Here is a 16057-nt window from a genome sequence, read left to right on the forward strand (position 1 = left end):
CGCGCGCGGTACTAGTTGTCCTTTTAACCTTTAAGTCTTGTTTGTGTTTTGCAGCTTATTGACTCAATTTCCCAGAAAGCAACGCGTCGGTGCCTACGTATTTAATATGCGACAATCCACACGGCTCAATAGTAACAACGCCACAACTGTCTGGCGAAACTCCGCTTAACCCGTCGTTTTACTTTTTTACAGGAAAACGAGAAACTTGAATAAGACATTTTTGAATTTTTTCTTTAGTTGACTGGTTTTTATAACGCCGAGGTAAGTTAACGCTACTCAGAATAGCCTTTTAACAACGTTTTACCGACGTTTGCTAGCAGGCTAACACAAGCCATAATAACGATTCTTGTATTTGACTACGACTGTGTTTGAATTATCTGTGTCTGTGTAATTTCCCCGGGTTACATACACTAAAGTCGTTTCGAAGGCTGAAATAACCTGGTGTCAGGTAGTAGATAACTAGCTAACACCCCCATTGTTCATAGAAGATACGTTTGGCCGTTCAACATTTATTCCATTCAGTTTTATAACGCTGAATCGTTATCACAAGGCACTGTACATAGTAAGGCAGAAACCTTTACAATGTTATAGACAAGAGAAACCAACATTTCACACAATGAGCAAGCACTAGGCATCAGTGGAGTGAAAAAAAACCCCTCCCTTTTAACTGGAAGAAATCTCCGACCGAACCAAACTCAAAGATGTGCAGCCATCTGCCTCGACTGGTTGGGGTGAAAGGATACAATACAACTCAAATGTTCCTTGCTTCAGGCTACAACAATACGTATAATTAACCATCATACCAGACGGACACAGTCTGTAAGCAGAAATGTAAGACTCAACAAGGACTTTGATTAAGTTAGGACTTGATTGAAATTATATCGGAAATATTAATAAAGTTCTACGGGACATATGCATTTACAATGATTGCTGGATTTTAGTAAATCCTCTGAGCAGGTTTTGATTTGGACAATGCTCTGACACTTTCTTCTGCTGACTGCAGATGTCTCTGGCGGACGAGCTGCTGGCTGACCTGGAGGAGGCTGGAGATGAGGGGGAGGATGGGCTCTATCCAGAGGGAGACGAGGGGGAGAGTGATGGAGAGATGACCCAGGGAAGGACAGAGGGAGGGCTGGAAGACATACCAGAGGAGATGGAAGTGGACTACAGCAAAGCTGAGAGTGTTGCATCCATCGCCAAGCTTCGCAATGGCAAACAGGTGAGTTCTCACATGTGAGTGCTTTACACAGTTTATCTGTCAGGTTTGGTCGTCCCCGTTTAACCTTGCTGTGTTTTCAGTTTTCAGAGATCATGGACAAAATTTCAGCATACAGTGGAAAGCAACGCAAAAATTCAGAGGGTGAGTGTCACCAATTTACCTTTTTTGTCTGTCTGAGGTTGTATAATGTTTTTAACAATATAAATGTTATGCACAATGTTTGGGTGATGTTTTACAAATTCCTCACATTGATTTATGTTAATTTAAGTGTGGTATGATTTTGTGTTTCCTTTTAGTCTCTGGTCCAGTTGAGTCTGACCCCGAATACAGACTGATTGTCGTGGCTAATAACCTCACAGTAGAGATCGACAATGAGCTCAGTGAGTTCTACATTGCACCTTGGTAAAACTCTAGTACTATTCTGTATAATCCCACTTTTTCTTCTGTGTTTTCAGACATCATTCACAAGTTTACCAGGGATAAATATTCTAAGAGGTTCCCAGAGCTTGAGTCGCTGGTGCCAGATTCTTTAGATTACATACGTACAGTCAAGGTAAGAAACGTTTTTGAAATTAAATGTTAAAGCCCCATTTTAGAGGAAGAAGGACATTGTTGCTACATTTGCTTGGACATTGATGGTTGTGTCTGAAGTTTCACATAACAAACATGAAACTCTGCAAAAGGCTATTGATGATTTAGAATTTAGTGACAGGTATGAAACAACTGAAGAGTTGTTTTTGAAAGATTACACTGATCGATCCAGTGGAGATGGAACTAAAGTTTTAGTATTTTAAAGTAAAATTTTAATTTTAATTTAATTTGGGCTTGAATCCCTGCAAACTTTCCGAAGTGTCAAATATTTGTCATAGATCTTAGTCAACAATTTTTAGTGATAATACTATGCTAAGTAACCTTTAAATATAAAGAAATGTCTGTTGCATTCAAAACATTGTCAGATCAGTTCACGCAATGCTTAATGCAAAGATTAAGCCTATTGGCCCCACATGACTCTCTGTGTGACTCTCTCAGTGTAGCAGATTATTTGTATGTCTGTGGTGACACATTTTATGTCATTACTGACAAACATAGTAGGTGAGGTGGAAGAAGCACAGAGCGAGGAGAGCGAGACAGTTTCATACAGTAGCAATAAACCTAAAAACACCCATGAAAAGGTTTTGAAGTAGATTCTACCGCTATAAATAAAGCTGGACGTTCAGTTGGACTTCTCAATGTTTTTTCACGATTGTGATGCATTTTGGCTTCTTGCAAAGGTGATCATGGGGTATTGAAAATGCATGCTCTGCCAACAGCAATCAAGTGCTCCCTGAGCCACTGCCTGACTGTATGCCTGAATGTGCCAATTGTGGCTGCTGCTTTTTTCCTCACCACACAGCTCCAAATTTCCTGGATAAATTCTGTCCAAGTTTTTTTTTACAATTTAGTGTACTGTACAAACAACATCAGAAGACATTGCTTCGTTGTCTCTCTCTGCTAGTGTTAAAGCAAACAACTGCTACACCACAAAAATATAATTTAGTGCATTTTTATCTTAATTTGTACTTGATTTTAGTTTATAATTTTGAGCTTTGAACATCATGTTTTCTTGATTTTGTTTCTCGTATTAAGGAATTGGGGAACAATCTTGAGAAATGCAAGACCAACGAAACACTGCAGCAGATCCTCACCAATGCTACTATCATGGTCGTCAGTGTCACAGCCTCGACTACACAGGGGTGAGTCTCTGTTTAATGCCACCTTATTTTTTTGAGTCTGTCAAGCTTTCTGCTCCACAGCCCAACATCCTCACAGTCAGGGCCACAGGAGACAGTTGCTGCTCGTTTACTTGCTTATTTATTTTTCATCTTTGTAGGACACAGCTTAGTGAGGAAGAACTGAAGCAGCTGGAGGAAGCATGTGATATGGCTCTGGAGCTGAACCAGTCTAAACACAGGATATATGAATATGTTGAGTCCAGAATGTCCTTCATTGCTCCCAATCTGTCCGTCATTGTCGGAGCATCAACAGCTGCAAAGATCATGGGTGAGAGATGCAAAATGATTCACTTTGAATGCAGGATTATACACCAAGGTTAAATACTGTAGATGGTCTATGTGATAAAAAGTTATTTTTGGCATTACCGTCATGTTGATCTAATTTGTATTCTCTCTTCTCTCCTCAGGCATTGCTGGTGGCCTCACTAATCTCTCAAAGATGCCGGCCTGTAATTTGATGCTGCTGGGAGCTCAGAGGAGAACACTGTCCGGCTTCAGCAGCACGTCACTGCTTCCCCACACTGGCTACATCTACCACTGTGATGTTGTACAGTCACTACCACCTGTGAGTCAAAATACATTACAAAACGTTTACTACTGCACTGCAGAGTTTGTTGTTATCCAACAGCTTTTGTTATTTTTGTCCTCAGGACCTCAGGAGGAAGGCGGCTCGTCTGGTGTCTGCGAAGTGCACTCTGGCTTCCCGAGTGGACAGTTTCCATGAGAGTTCAGATGGAAGGGTGAATGTCTAGAAACAGCTCATACTCTTTAATGCAAAATATGTGTGGATACTAACTAAAGACTTCAGTAGTCACATGGACTAACTCGATTTGAAAATAATGAAAATCCAATAAAAGCTACTGCCTTATATTTCCATGTCATCAAAATAAATTGAGTTGGTTTTGCAGCAACATTTGCAAAAGATCTGACTCAGCATTAATCTGTTGTCCTTTTTTGTCCTCAGGTTGGCTACGATCTTAAAGAAGAGATAGAGAGGAAGTTTGATAAATGGCAGGAACCTCCACCAGTGAAGCAGGTCAAACCTCTGCCAGCCCCACTGGATGGACAGAGGAAGAAGAGGGGAGGAAGAAGGTACACGTCGTCGACATAATCTGACATGTTCCGCCAAACAGACCAAGTAGACCATTAGAGAAAAAGGACTGTTGGGTTTATTCATTGGTTAATTTATGTAGTCATTTCATTTTAAGTACATCTGGAGCAGAGGTTGCGCTAGAATTTTTCGTTGTCTGTCATTTTGACTGACAGGGTCATAAAAATTCCGTCCTAATCAATTTTTACCGGTCACTTGATAATAATTGCATTGTTCATATTGCAGTGGGATATGAACAGTTAACCTGTGGCCTAAACCCACAGTCTCACACTGTGGGTAGTTGCGCGTGGTAGGAAATCCCGCAACATGCGCTCCTTCTGCACCAGTGGATCAGCTGCACCGGTCACAGACGCGCTCCAAAGCTGCTGTCCATAGCTCTTTAACAGGCTGTCAGCACTACAAGGATAGCGAGATGCATTGAGTACGGTGTCCAGGTCAGAAATTATGCTCAGATTCTCCGATGGGAATCTTTATTTTGTCGCACAACATTTTTCTATCCGCCCTCCTCAGCCAGGAGAACTCCCGCTCCCACTGAACTCGCCTAACCTCCTTACTGCCGCTTCCTCGCTCCGCTGAGGCCAAGGGCTGAGTTTGTCCTTCATCTGCATCTATCCCTCTTTTTTCACCTCTTTTATCAACATAGTTTTTAGGGGTGTGAATTGCAATCTGTCAAAATGATGGATGGCTCTCAGATTTTTCCGTCATTGACCGTTTTAAAAAAACGGTCAATGACGGAAAATATTCGGTTAACGCGACCCCTGATCTGGAGGACTAGATAGAAAGAAACTGAAATGAAATCAAATATTGTGCAGAAGCTGCACACAGCATGTTAGAGGACAACAGGCAGCTTGCGTAACTGAAGATGTCCAATTTTAGAATACCACCATCAAATGTGTAAAAATATACAAACCTCCTCCACTTTTATCTCTTTTCTCTGCAGGTACAGAAAGATGAAGGAGCGTCTCGGACTCACTGAGATCAGGAAACATGCCAACAGAATGACCTTTGCAGAGGTCAGTGGATGTTTTTTACCTTCTTTTATTTTAAATATTATGATCTTGTGTTTTTTTTGTCTTCGAACAGTAACATTGTAGTCCTATAATGCATTCCATACTTGGAAAAATCTGCTAAACTCCCAGGCCAAAGCCTCTATCAAACATCCGTGTGAAGAATTAAATGTTTGGTTACTGTGAGATGATTTTATTGTGTGTGTATTTGTAACTAATGGATCCTGATTACTCACTGCTGAAGTTCTCTCGCTGAAATGAGACGACAGTTCTCACAATTATTCTTTTTTCTTTTTGTTTTTTAATTGTTTTGATTGAGACCCTTAAAGCCAAAATGACATACTGTTCATTTAAAGTAGTTTACAAATAACACGCCAGGCTTGGTAACCAACATTCAGTACTAATGTGGCACTTTTTTACCTAGTTTTGACCATGTAACAACACACATTTCAGTGTCTTGTTTGGCTGCCTGAGCTGGTGTTTCATTTGTATCACTGTGTGCAGGTCCACAGCCAGCTCCAAGTCTTCCAGATGTTAATATACAGTATAGTCTCTTTTCCAAGCCGAAGTTCACACTTCATAAATAAAAAAAGCCATTCATCTTAAAAAAAAGTACTGGAAATGTTTATGTAAGTATTGGTGTAGTGCTGTTATCGAAAAAAATAAAACACACAGTACCACACCACTAATCATATTAGATGCCTTCCTTTTCCAGAACACAATAATACCCAGGCACTTGAGCATGACAACCTTTTAATCTGATTTATAAAGATAGTGTTTTGGAGCTGCTTTCTTCACTTTTATGATAGAAGCATCTAGTGATAGATACACTGGATGACTGTAGGGAGGTGAGGCTGTGGCAGTTAAATTCTGGGCTTATTTCTGCCATGCTGTTGCAGATTGAAGATGATGCGTATCAAGAGGATCTGGGCTTCAGTCTGGGTCAGCTGGGGAAGAGCGGCAGCGGCCGCGTCAGACAGGCTCAGGTCAACGAAGCCACCAAGGCCAGAATCTCCAAATCCCTCCAGGTAAGTTTTATTTATTTATTCAGTTTGAAATCCAACAAAGGCACCTTGTATGTTTTCCTTGATTTCTAATGTTTGTGTTATTTTGTTTAACAGAGGACGCTGCAAAAGCAGAGCATGACATACGGAGGAAAGTCAACAGTCAGAGATCGTTCCTCAGGAATCAGCTCCAGTGTAGCATTCACTCCTCTACAGGTAAATAAAAGTTAACATTTCCTTTTAACTTTAACGTCCCCTGAGAAGTGTGCGGGTTCATGTTAGCTAAGACTGTGCTGTTGTTCTCAGGGTCTGGAGATTGTGAACCCTCAGGCTGCAGAGAAGAAGGTGGCTGAAGCCAACCAGAAATATTTCTCTAATATGGCGGAGTTCCTGAAAGTCAAGAAGGAATCAAAGATGTAAAAAAACAACAACCTTTCATGCACAAGCACCGTAGCCATCAATACGTTTGTTTTGACATCGTGAGTTGTCCTTTTTAGTTTTACCCTTTTTTGTTTTTTCCGTTTTTAATAAAATGCAGCTGCACACATATTAAGTGTGTCAAAGTATTTTCTTAGGAATACGTAAGTTTATTTGTTATTCATTTGTACATATCCACACCTCCTTTTTAAATTCTGTGGTCACACCCACCAATTTGCAAGTAAAAGCTAATCTTGTTCAAGATTAGAAAAGCAAATCCATATTCCTTGTAGGAATGACAGTACTTTACACCACACACTGTCTTGTACTTTCTTAAAAGGATTTATTGAAATAGTACAATCCTGTTGTAACCCCATTTTATGACATCTTCCATGCAGAACTGTGATGAGAAAAATTGTAAATACGTCTTGAAATTCACATTTTAGTAATTTCTCAACTGACCTTCCCTTTCTGAAAACCTTTAAAACCCCCAAAAATAGAATCTATAAAAGGCAGATCTCTCATAACTTTACTGTATTTTTTTTTTCTTCCCCCCGCCCCCCACCCGCCCAAAAAAGCCTGAAAACTGCACAAGATAAAATTTTAATTGCAATACAGATCTCAACTTTTCAGGGTTTCTTGAATGGAAAGAAAAAAAAAATCAGTTTTAACACGCTCCTCATTCAAACTAAGAAAATGTAGGATCTGTGCCACACCAGATCCAGGACCAGATTAAATCTCAATGTTCTTCAGGGCAGCACATGAACAACCACAGCAGACGAGACATTTCCTATTTAATCCACAAATTCAATCTACCACCAGGATTTCAGTTTTCACGCTTCATGTAAACAGGTTTGTCAGTGCACATTCACTGTATAGGGTTTCTACATAATATCAGGTGGTAAATTGAACCTAGTGGATTTTAGGATGAAGTAACATAATTCGAATAAAGCCTAAACTCAGGGTGGGAAGCTGACTTAAACCAAATTGATGGTACATTCTATACTCAATGTGACCTTTGACATTGAGAATGATAAATCCTCCATGGGGAAAGAATCCTCAAACCTTATTTTTAAGATTTATTTTACGAGTTTATTAATTTGTCACAAACATGAATGTGCCATAATAATGCATTTTCTTTGACAGGTTAACTTAAAAACATTTTATTTGTAAAGAGAGGGAGTCAGAGACCAGTTCAATTGCATAGCAATTTAATCCTTGTCCAATAAGGACTCTTTCCCTGTCACAGGGAGAGGCCCTGTGGTCACTCTCAATCAGTATTTTAATCGACCAAGACAATATCAATAAAACTATTGATAACTGCTCACTATGTCTAATAGTGACCATATTCAACAGGCATCGTAGGATCTTAAAAGAAGCCGTTCCTACACACCATGACTAAATATCCACTGTATGTTCCCATTCTAAACCACCAAATTACAGTAAATACAAGATGGGTAGTTCACTTAACAATCAAATTCAAGGTTTGTTTTGTGTCAAGTCAAAGGCTTCCAGGCTCAATGTTGGGTAGGTGGTACAGAGAATCGGAAAAAGAAAACAAAACATGAGAAACATGCATGGGGTAGGCTTTCCTAATGCCACATACTGAGTGTGCACACAGACAGGCACAAACGTAGATCTCTAATGGGAGCCCCCCCAGCCCGTGCAGCGCGATGCATCACATCAGACCCATGGGGCATTTTTGTCAAAAGCAAAGTGCTACACGAGCAGAAGAGCGTCACGTTGAGATGCAGCCTATACAGACACCTGTCTCCGTTTCAGGAGAGGGTTTCTACTACACATCACAATCTCTATCCACAGTTTGGAGTTCAGTCTCGGAATGTCAACAGCAGCACATTTTTGTCTCTCCCTGTCCTTCCACGTCCCTCCGTCTGTCACTGCAGGTCTCGGTCTTCGAGGTACCTATACTCAAAGGTGAACCCCTCCTTCTTCCTCTGGCCCCATTTCTCATAGTCAAAGTAAATGTAAGTGCCCTGGAGGAACAGCACAGTGGAGACAGTAGTTTTATTATTAACCACAAGAAAACGATAAACTAGTTTTAGTTTATGTGGAAATGAAAGCGTGATGAGGCTGCACCTGTTCAAATTCATCAGTGATAGTCTTGGGCTCCTCGTGCCTCTGGAACCACATCATGTACTTGGTGTGAAACCTCCATGACTGCTTTTTCAGAGCCTTTGCAGACAGATACTGAGCCTTGGTGCCCTGAGAGAGGAAGGTCAGAGAAACCATTAATCCTAAATTCAATAATTTAATATATCATGATGAACTGAAAGGTTCACTGTGAGTGAATATTGTGTGTTCTTACCTCCAGGTAATAGAAGATGAAAAACAGCGTTTCTGTGGACAGCCTCTGATAGAACTCTATGGAGTCAGAGTGGTGCGGTGGAACCTGATGATGGAAGGGCAACGTGGGACATGGGTTCCTCATCAGGTATTGCCTGTAGGACAAAGACACAAACAGTTACAATTTATCAGACAATGATTAATGACCCCAGTTGTCATTCATCCAGAATAATAGCCAGTGTTAGTTAAAGCTGTGGTGTGTTTATTTCCATTATAAACAAATGTCTGTTACATTCAAATGAGTTCATACATGAGTTCATGCTGCTTTCAGCTCCACATGACTTTCTCTGTATAATGGAGCAGGGCTCTTTCTCTCACTTTAGAGTCCAGGAAGGTGCAACAATTTCATTCTCTCATCACACATCACTGGATTTACATATACTGAAAGTTTATTATGGAATGTTTGACCAATAATGCCCAAACTAGCCAGCCTATTGTATATTTAAGACACCACAAGAAAGGGACGGATAACCAAAAAAAACATCTGTCTACTCTCTGGTTGTATACTATCTACCCTGTCAAGGGGAGAAGCTGGGAGGAGAATCATGTTGTTAAAAAGAGTTAAACAGTGTTACCCAAACCTCAAAAATTTTATGAAATGTCTTGTTTTGACCAAAAACAATAGTTCAGTTTTAATGATTTCTTTTCTATATGGGCCAAAGAAACATGGAAATATTTAGAATAAAGAAGAAAAAAATTCTAAAAGCTTGTTTATTAAACCAGATAATTAATTATGTTAATTAAACGATTAAACACTGCAATCCTAAGTCTATGGAAGACCTATCGTCAAAATACGTTGTATCAGATGTATAGATCAGGTAACGGTGACTTACAGTAGAAAAGGAGTCCCAGTAATTTTGATTTTACCTGATCCTCTCCGAGTCGGAGGGGTGTGGCATGTGGGTCCAGGCGGACTCCTGCATGGCCTGCTGGTAGAGCTGGTCTTTGGGGAGAGGGGTGGGGCCTAGTGGACAGACACCCAACGAGGGGGGGATGCTAACTTCCGACACGGACTGCTGAGGAGCGGCGGGCGTGCCAGGTGCCGCAGATGAACTAGAGAAGATGTCTACACAAAGAAAAAGTGGAGCGCTACATCAGTTACATAAATAACAGTATCTCTCCACACTGATTCTCCCATTTCTTTTTGTGTTGTTCTTTCTTGTTACATCAATCTTTTATGATCCATCTTCCTTTTACAAGCAATGTGGTTTAATAACAATTTTCTCCTCAGTAAATGAATCATCAGTTAAACCAGAGTGGAAATAATGTCTGACTCTTCTGACCTCTGTCTGTCAAATGCAGGTTGGGAATCTCTCCATCCAGACCTGATCCCAGTGCTGCTCTCTCCGCCATCGCCTTCAGAGAACTGAGAGGCTCGGGAGCCTGTTGAGGAAATTACACACAGGAGATGAAGTACAACCAGGTTGAAAACTATTGCTTGACCATGAATTGAAACAAACTATTATTACAACTTCTACATGGACCTACATCATACAAATGTCTTAATTCAGACGTCAGGGTTATTTAACAATGACCTGAACCTATCAATTACAAATTCAAATGTTCACTGTCACAGTTAAGTCATTGATGTTTGCAGTGAACAGAACAGGATAGTAATACACGGTTATTTCTTTTTAAGTCCTAAAAATTCATGGCATGCTATGATTTTTATTTTAAAACGCTACTGTGCTTTTTGGTATAGGTACGTGTAGCTATGATATACTGACAATACTTAACATATTAACATTGTCCAACAATCTACCAAACATAAGCATCTGAAAGACTATGAAAACCATTTTAGTTCTCTGTAAAAAAAAACAACCTAAAGGGACACCTTTAACATTGTACTGGCCAGGAATTAAGGTGTTTATTGTAGTGTGATGGCATATGTTAAACATGAATTAATGATGATGATGAATGTCTGGTTCTCAGGGCAAATTCTGGCATCTCAATTAGACAAAAGCCTATGACTGAGGCTCAGTGCTGGTCACATGTCCGAACACCACCTTGCTGGTTCAGCTCACCTTGTGGCCCTCTGAGGCCTGTGTGTAGGAATGGGGCCCGTTAAGAAGACTCCCTCCTCCTGGTGTGCTGTCTGAGAATGAGGGGGACGGAGAGCTGGGAGGCAGGGTAATGGAGCTGATTAAACTGGGGCCATTGTCCATCCTGTTTGGGAACAACACACGTCATTACTGTGTTTTAAGAACAAAGGTTAACACGTAGACTTTCAGTACTCAAGCGAGTTAGACGGAAAATAACTTACGGCTGACTGGTTGAGGAACTGAGAGATGACGGTTGGCTGCTTTGCGAATGGCTCGGTGTACTTAGAACTGATTCTGTGGAACACTCTGCTACTACAGCACTGTAACCTGATTGCATGTGAGGGGAGAGTTACAACAGAATCCTTCATAAAAAGACAATGCTGAAGTCAACAGGTTAATAAATAATCTCATCATACATCCAAACATAACAAGTTCACGTACTTGTGCTTCCATTTTGTTTGAGTCCACTTGGAGGTCTAGCAGGAGCAGCATTCACTCCTACTCCTCCAACCACACCAATATTGCCCCCATTTCCTCCCATCATGGCAGCTACAGCAGAGGTAGTGCTGACAGTACTCGGAGGCAACTGTGAGGAACCAGAGGCCCCACTTTGTCCCGGAACCAGACTCAGTATACTCCCACTCAGAGAGCTGTGAGATGGACTGGAACCTAGTAATCCAAGCCCCGTCCCCGCCCCGTTGGTGGTGACTCCACTGGAGCCAGAAGTGGGGATGGAAGTGCTGCTTTCCACTGAAATGCTGGACTGGGTGGTGCTACTCAAACCCAGACCCCCTGATGCTGCTGCCTGAGCATAAGGGGCAGGAGTGGAGCCCGAAAGGAGCCCTGCCATTGTGTTTAGGGAAGTGGAGTGGCCACCCAGACCTAAACCAGGTATTTGGTTGGCACTGCTGGTCCCTGTCAAGCTACCTTTACTCAATCCGAGTCCTAGCCCAAGTCCCAAACTGGATGTCAGGGTTGGTCCAGGTGTGGTCTGAGACTGGGAGTTTGGAGCTGCAGAACTGGGTGTGCTGGGCGTAAGGAGAGAGGGCGCAATGGAGGTTGGTAATAGGGGGTTGCTGGGTAGGCTGGGGGTGTTGTTTGATGAGACGGAGGGTTTTGTCTGAGGTGGCTGCTGTTGTTGCTGGGGCGGCTGGTTTGGCGGCTGAGACGGTTGCTGCTGTTGTGCCGGTTGATGCTGATGTTGCTGCACTGCACTGCTGAAACTTCCTATTAGACTGCTGCCTGTGGGGACCGGTGTAATTCCTCCAACGACACTCGCCATCGACACCAGGGAGGAAGATGAGGAAGACCCAGAGGTGGCGGAGGAAGAGAAGGAAGATAGCAAGGATGGGGTGCCATTCTTCACAGGTGACTAAAAATGAAAGCACCAGGGAGATGCATTTGAGACAAAACGTGAGCAGAGGTAAACTACAGATGAAAATATTGCATGAGGAGCAGAGGTAACTGTAAACTACAGAAGACCATATATACAAGAGAAACACACTAAATCACAAGTCTACAACCATGGTCCCAGAAAATGTGTTCCATTTCAGTGCCTTCAGGTCAAAACCCTTCGGTCACTGTCACTCTCCAGGACCAAGGCTGAAGATGACTGCACTTAACTGTTTGTCTACTGACACACCACAGATGAGAACCTCTCACCTGACTAACTTCACTGTCTGTCGACCGTCCCCTTTTCTTATCGTCCTCTGAGTTCTCCTATTGGAGGAGATACCTTGATATGACATTCCACTTTTGAAACGTTGAGTCATCAAACTAGCCAGTGTCTTATAGCATAGTAATAATGTTATTTTAATGCAAATTTAAGAGATAGAACATGTAACAAATTGTAGTGTATATTTTCTGCCCAGCACCAATTTAACATTCTCACCCAGATATTTACATGTTAGAAAGAGAACAACTTACGGCAGTGCATGTAGCTGGGGATGGAGGGATGGGCGAAGAGGAGGTTGTGGAAGTGGGAGTGCTGCTGGAATGGAGATACATCTCATCTTCCATGTTGCCCTGACCTGATGGAGAAGTTGCAACTAATGCTGCAGCTTCAAGTAAAAGATGAAGCAGAGAAAATGTTAAAATGTCATTCTCTGATACCACCATAGCCTAATCCAACTCTACACCCTTCCAAAATCTGCTTTCTGAAGCCAAGTTCTCACTACAAATCTTTGCAAGTTGTAAAATTGCTGTGCATCCCACACTATATGACGTGTTGTTAGTAATTGTTAAGTCTTGGCAGCCACTGTGAGTTCACAGTACACGACTAAGCAACATCAGGGGGTCACACACTACTTCGATCTTTCACGAGGGGAGCATGATTCTTATGTCTCCTCAATTACATCATGAAAACACACAAGAGAAGTGACACAGGAGAAGATTTGTGAATCTGGACTTAGTTTAGCTCATTTTCATATGTACAGCTTGAATCATCTGTGTTCTGTCACATATTTTGATGTTTTTTCTGTTATTCCTTCTCCCTCATCTCCTCTCTGAAAAACTGGTGTTTGAATATTTACCACTAAGTGACTGCTGACCATGTGTCAATAAGAGATGATAAGCTGCAAGTTGCAAACATTGCCAATTATCAGAATCATGGATCATACAGTGTGAACTAGGCTTCAAAGATTTAAGCATCATCCTAACTCTCAACATTGCTCTACTCACGGATGTCTTCCAGGTCTAAGTCGTCATACAAAAACTCGTTCTCCTCAAAATCCGGGTCTTGGGATGAATCAATGTAGTAGTCAACATCATCTTTGATCTTTTGGATTGAATCCACTGGCACAGAGTCATTGTCCAGCATTCGTAAAATTGTCTCCAACATTCGAATGTGGAATCGATGCCTCTCAATCAATCGCTTGAGCTCTTCAATACGGTCTTGCTTCTAGGTGGCAGAGAGAAGGCATGTTTAATATTTTATATTATTTTACTTATATTAAGTTTTACCATACAAAAATACACTGAATACTGACAAGAGTATACTATATATTTCCAGACTGTGAGGAAATAAAAATACTTCAAAGGAATGAGATGAGGACTTACCTCTTTATCACCTTTCTTCTTTCTTGTCTGAACCGAGAGCGATTCCACCTCACTTTCAAACTGATCCACCTGCATATTTAGAGTGTCTATCGTATTCTGTAGGTGAGAAAGACGTCAAAAAGGTTGTTAATAGATGTAATCAAAAACTTATGTTCATGTGTTCTTAAGTTTTTTTTCCAATTCCTGCACTTCTCTAGTTTGGATAATTTAAGTCAACCAATTTACAATGTGAGAAAAAAAAAGATGCAGTATTACTGTTAGCCACTGTCCCGTTTCCTCCTTTTCCCTCTGTGCTGGATCCACTTTCTGTGCGAGCCCCAAGCCTTCTTTAGAGTAGGCTTTTGTTTTTGTTTCACGTTCCACCACCTTGAACCTCTCCATTTGCTATGAGAAGTGAAAATCACACAAACCTTGTTTAGCAACATGATTTAATGTGACTTTGCACAGCCACAAAAAGATTATATAAAAAAAAAAAAAACTGAAGGCAATAAAGAGTTATACCGTCTCTATTAGTTTGCGATTCTCGACTAGCTGCCTTTTGTCTTTGATCTCGTTTGAGGCCACCCATGTTTTTATCTGATCTCTTAATCGCTGCAAAGTTTAAAGACGTAACACGTTAAAGCATTTTTGCAAATGTTTTATTTTTATTTTGCAAATTTTAAAAAAATATATGTATATGAAATTGTCTTACCTGTAACTTTTTAATCTCTTTCTTGAGGTCAGCCTCATATTTTTCCTTCTGATTTGCATTGGCTGCATTATGGAGCTAAAACGTTTACAAATAAATGATATACTCTGAATCTAATTGCCATTTTTTTAAAAAAACATGATGTCAAAATAAACAAGATAGTTAAAACATTACCTTTTGCCAGATATCTTCAAACTGTTCTACACCTTCAGCTACTTTTTTCAAACATCTATCGATCTCACCTGTGGAGATAAAAGATGTGGTCTAACATCGCTGTATGTAAAACTGAGCAACACAAAGAGTCTCTCACAACATGTGGAAGTTATGTTTACTGGTAGATGAGTGTATCTGATTGATCCTGAGAAACGTTAGTGATGAGTTTCACCACAGTCCTACCTTGTAGTTTTCTCTTGTCAGCCATGGCTCTTTTAGCGACAATGTTCACATTCCGTCTGTCACAACGTTAGCTGCATGAAGACAATAAGACATGTATCAAAAGTAGTTGAAACACCCAAAGGTCCTTCAGCAGAGCCATCAGTGCACCAGGGTCTGGAGAGTGGAACTGACGTTAACTCCTGCTAGCTGACCGGTTTATGATAGCTGCGAATAGAATGCCGAGGTTTTAAGATATTTTCGGTGTGAACCCTCTGAGAGTCTATTGTTATAATTCCGTGGGCGAAGCTCTTACTGCTAATGTAAACCAATGTGGATGGCATGGTTGTCAGCTAAAATTAGCTACCTAGCAGCAAATGTTAATACTAGCCACTTGCTCGCTCGTCCACCTCGCACGGTTACTTGCTATCCCGTTTAAAACGGTACTATCATAAAGCATGTTTATGGATGGATTTCATTTTCATGCATCGTTATTCTGGGGTGCAGTACTGCGTTTATATGGTGGTTCTGCGTTGTGAAACATAATATATTAGAATCTATTCACATCGTTAACCTGCCAGCTAATGTGGCTAACTGTCTGACTAGCTAATGTATAAAATGCTAGCTAGCAGCTTAGCTAGCCACATTTAGGAAAAAGGGAAATTGGGTCAACCCGAATATCTATATTTATATTTGTTTACGACATTTACCTAGGGTATGGACTTTCGTTTTTCTTTTTTCAAGTACAGCCAAAACTAATTCCAGAAAGTCTTCTTTAGTCCAAATTGTGTTTTCTTTTCGACAGGCTCGTTCACTGTACTGTAGCTGAAGATGGACGGTAGCTAAAATCCCACCTCCGCTTTAAGAACCCGCCCATAATACAATCTACAGGATGTGATTGGACAGTACTCACGCTCGTCACTGACATGTATCCGCTGGCATCATGGGCTGCATTGAGGGCCAAGCAGACTCAACAACAACAAAATGCATCTGAAGTCACACAT

General features: G+C 41.0%; 2 protein-coding genes across 3 annotated transcripts; one reads left to right on the forward strand and one right to left on the reverse strand.

The window, feature by feature from the left end:
* The first annotated feature begins 102 nt into the window (after positions 1–102).
* On the forward strand, positions 103–6662 carry prpf31 (PRP31 pre-mRNA processing factor 31 homolog (yeast)). The gene is made up of 14 exons (XM_058647587.1): positions 103–261; positions 1004–1219; positions 1300–1360; positions 1516–1599; positions 1675–1772; positions 2846–2952; positions 3090–3259; positions 3399–3556; positions 3642–3731; positions 3956–4083; positions 5043–5115; positions 6009–6137; positions 6231–6329; positions 6420–6662. The coding sequence occupies exons 2-14, from the start codon at positions 1004–1006 to the stop codon at positions 6531–6533; spliced, it is 1527 nt and encodes a 508-aa protein (XP_058503570.1). The 5' UTR covers positions 103–261; the 3' UTR covers positions 6534–6662.
* Positions 6663–7724: 1062 nt separating this feature from the next.
* On the reverse strand, positions 7725–15922 carry cnot3a (CCR4-NOT transcription complex, subunit 3a). Of its 2 annotated transcripts, XM_058647585.1 has the most exons (18): positions 15764–15922; positions 15078–15148; positions 14856–14923; positions 14685–14759; positions 14495–14584; positions 14249–14377; positions 13994–14089; positions 13616–13835; positions 12863–12996; positions 12599–12655; positions 11378–12308; positions 11158–11263; positions 10919–11060; positions 10178–10277; positions 9762–9960; positions 8857–8989; positions 8628–8753; positions 7725–8524 (listed from the first exon to the last, which is right to left on the reverse strand). In XM_058647585.1, the coding sequence occupies exons 2-18, from the start codon at positions 15100–15102 to the stop codon at positions 8426–8428; spliced, it is 2730 nt and encodes a 909-aa protein (XP_058503568.1). In that variant the 5' UTR covers positions 15103–15148; positions 15764–15922; the 3' UTR covers positions 7725–8425. The 2 variants fall into 2 exon arrangements, with proteins under 2 accessions (XP_058503568.1, XP_058503569.1); XM_058647586.1 differs by lacking the exon at positions 12599–12655.
* Positions 15923–16057: the final 135 nt, after the last annotated feature.

Source organism: Solea solea, chromosome 13 (assembly GCF_958295425.1).
Source record: "Solea solea chromosome 13, fSolSol10.1, whole genome shotgun sequence".
Lineage (NCBI taxonomy): Eukaryota > Metazoa > Chordata > Actinopteri > Pleuronectiformes > Soleidae > Solea > Solea solea.

What these genes read in the sequence shown, in the direction of transcription:
- prpf31 (XM_058647587.1), top strand. Translation starts at nt 1,004, where the DNA reads ATGTCTCTGGCGGACGAGCTGCTGGCTGACCTGGAGGAGGCTGGAGAT. An exon ending in AGCTTCGCAATGGCAAACAG is followed by an intron (nt 1,220 to 1,299) that starts GTGAGTTCTCAC and finishes CTGTGTTTTCAG; the next exon opens with TTTTCAGAGATCATGGACAA. An exon ending in ATTACATACGTACAGTCAAG is followed by an intron (nt 1,773 to 2,845) that starts GTAAGAAACGTT and finishes TCTCGTATTAAG; the next exon opens with GAATTGGGGAACAATCTTGA.
- cnot3a (XM_058647585.1), bottom strand. Translation starts at nt 15,102, where the DNA reads ATGGCTGACAAGAGAAAACTACAAG. An exon ending in TGACAAGAGAAAACTACAAG is followed by an intron (nt 14,924 to 15,077) that starts GTAGGACTGTGG and finishes TTATCTCCACAG; the next exon opens with GTGAGATCGATAGATGTTTG. An exon ending in CCCCAGCTACATGCACTGCC is followed by an intron (nt 12,656 to 12,862) that starts GTAAGTTGTTCT and finishes CTCCTCCAATAG; the next exon opens with GAGAACTCAGAGGACGATAA.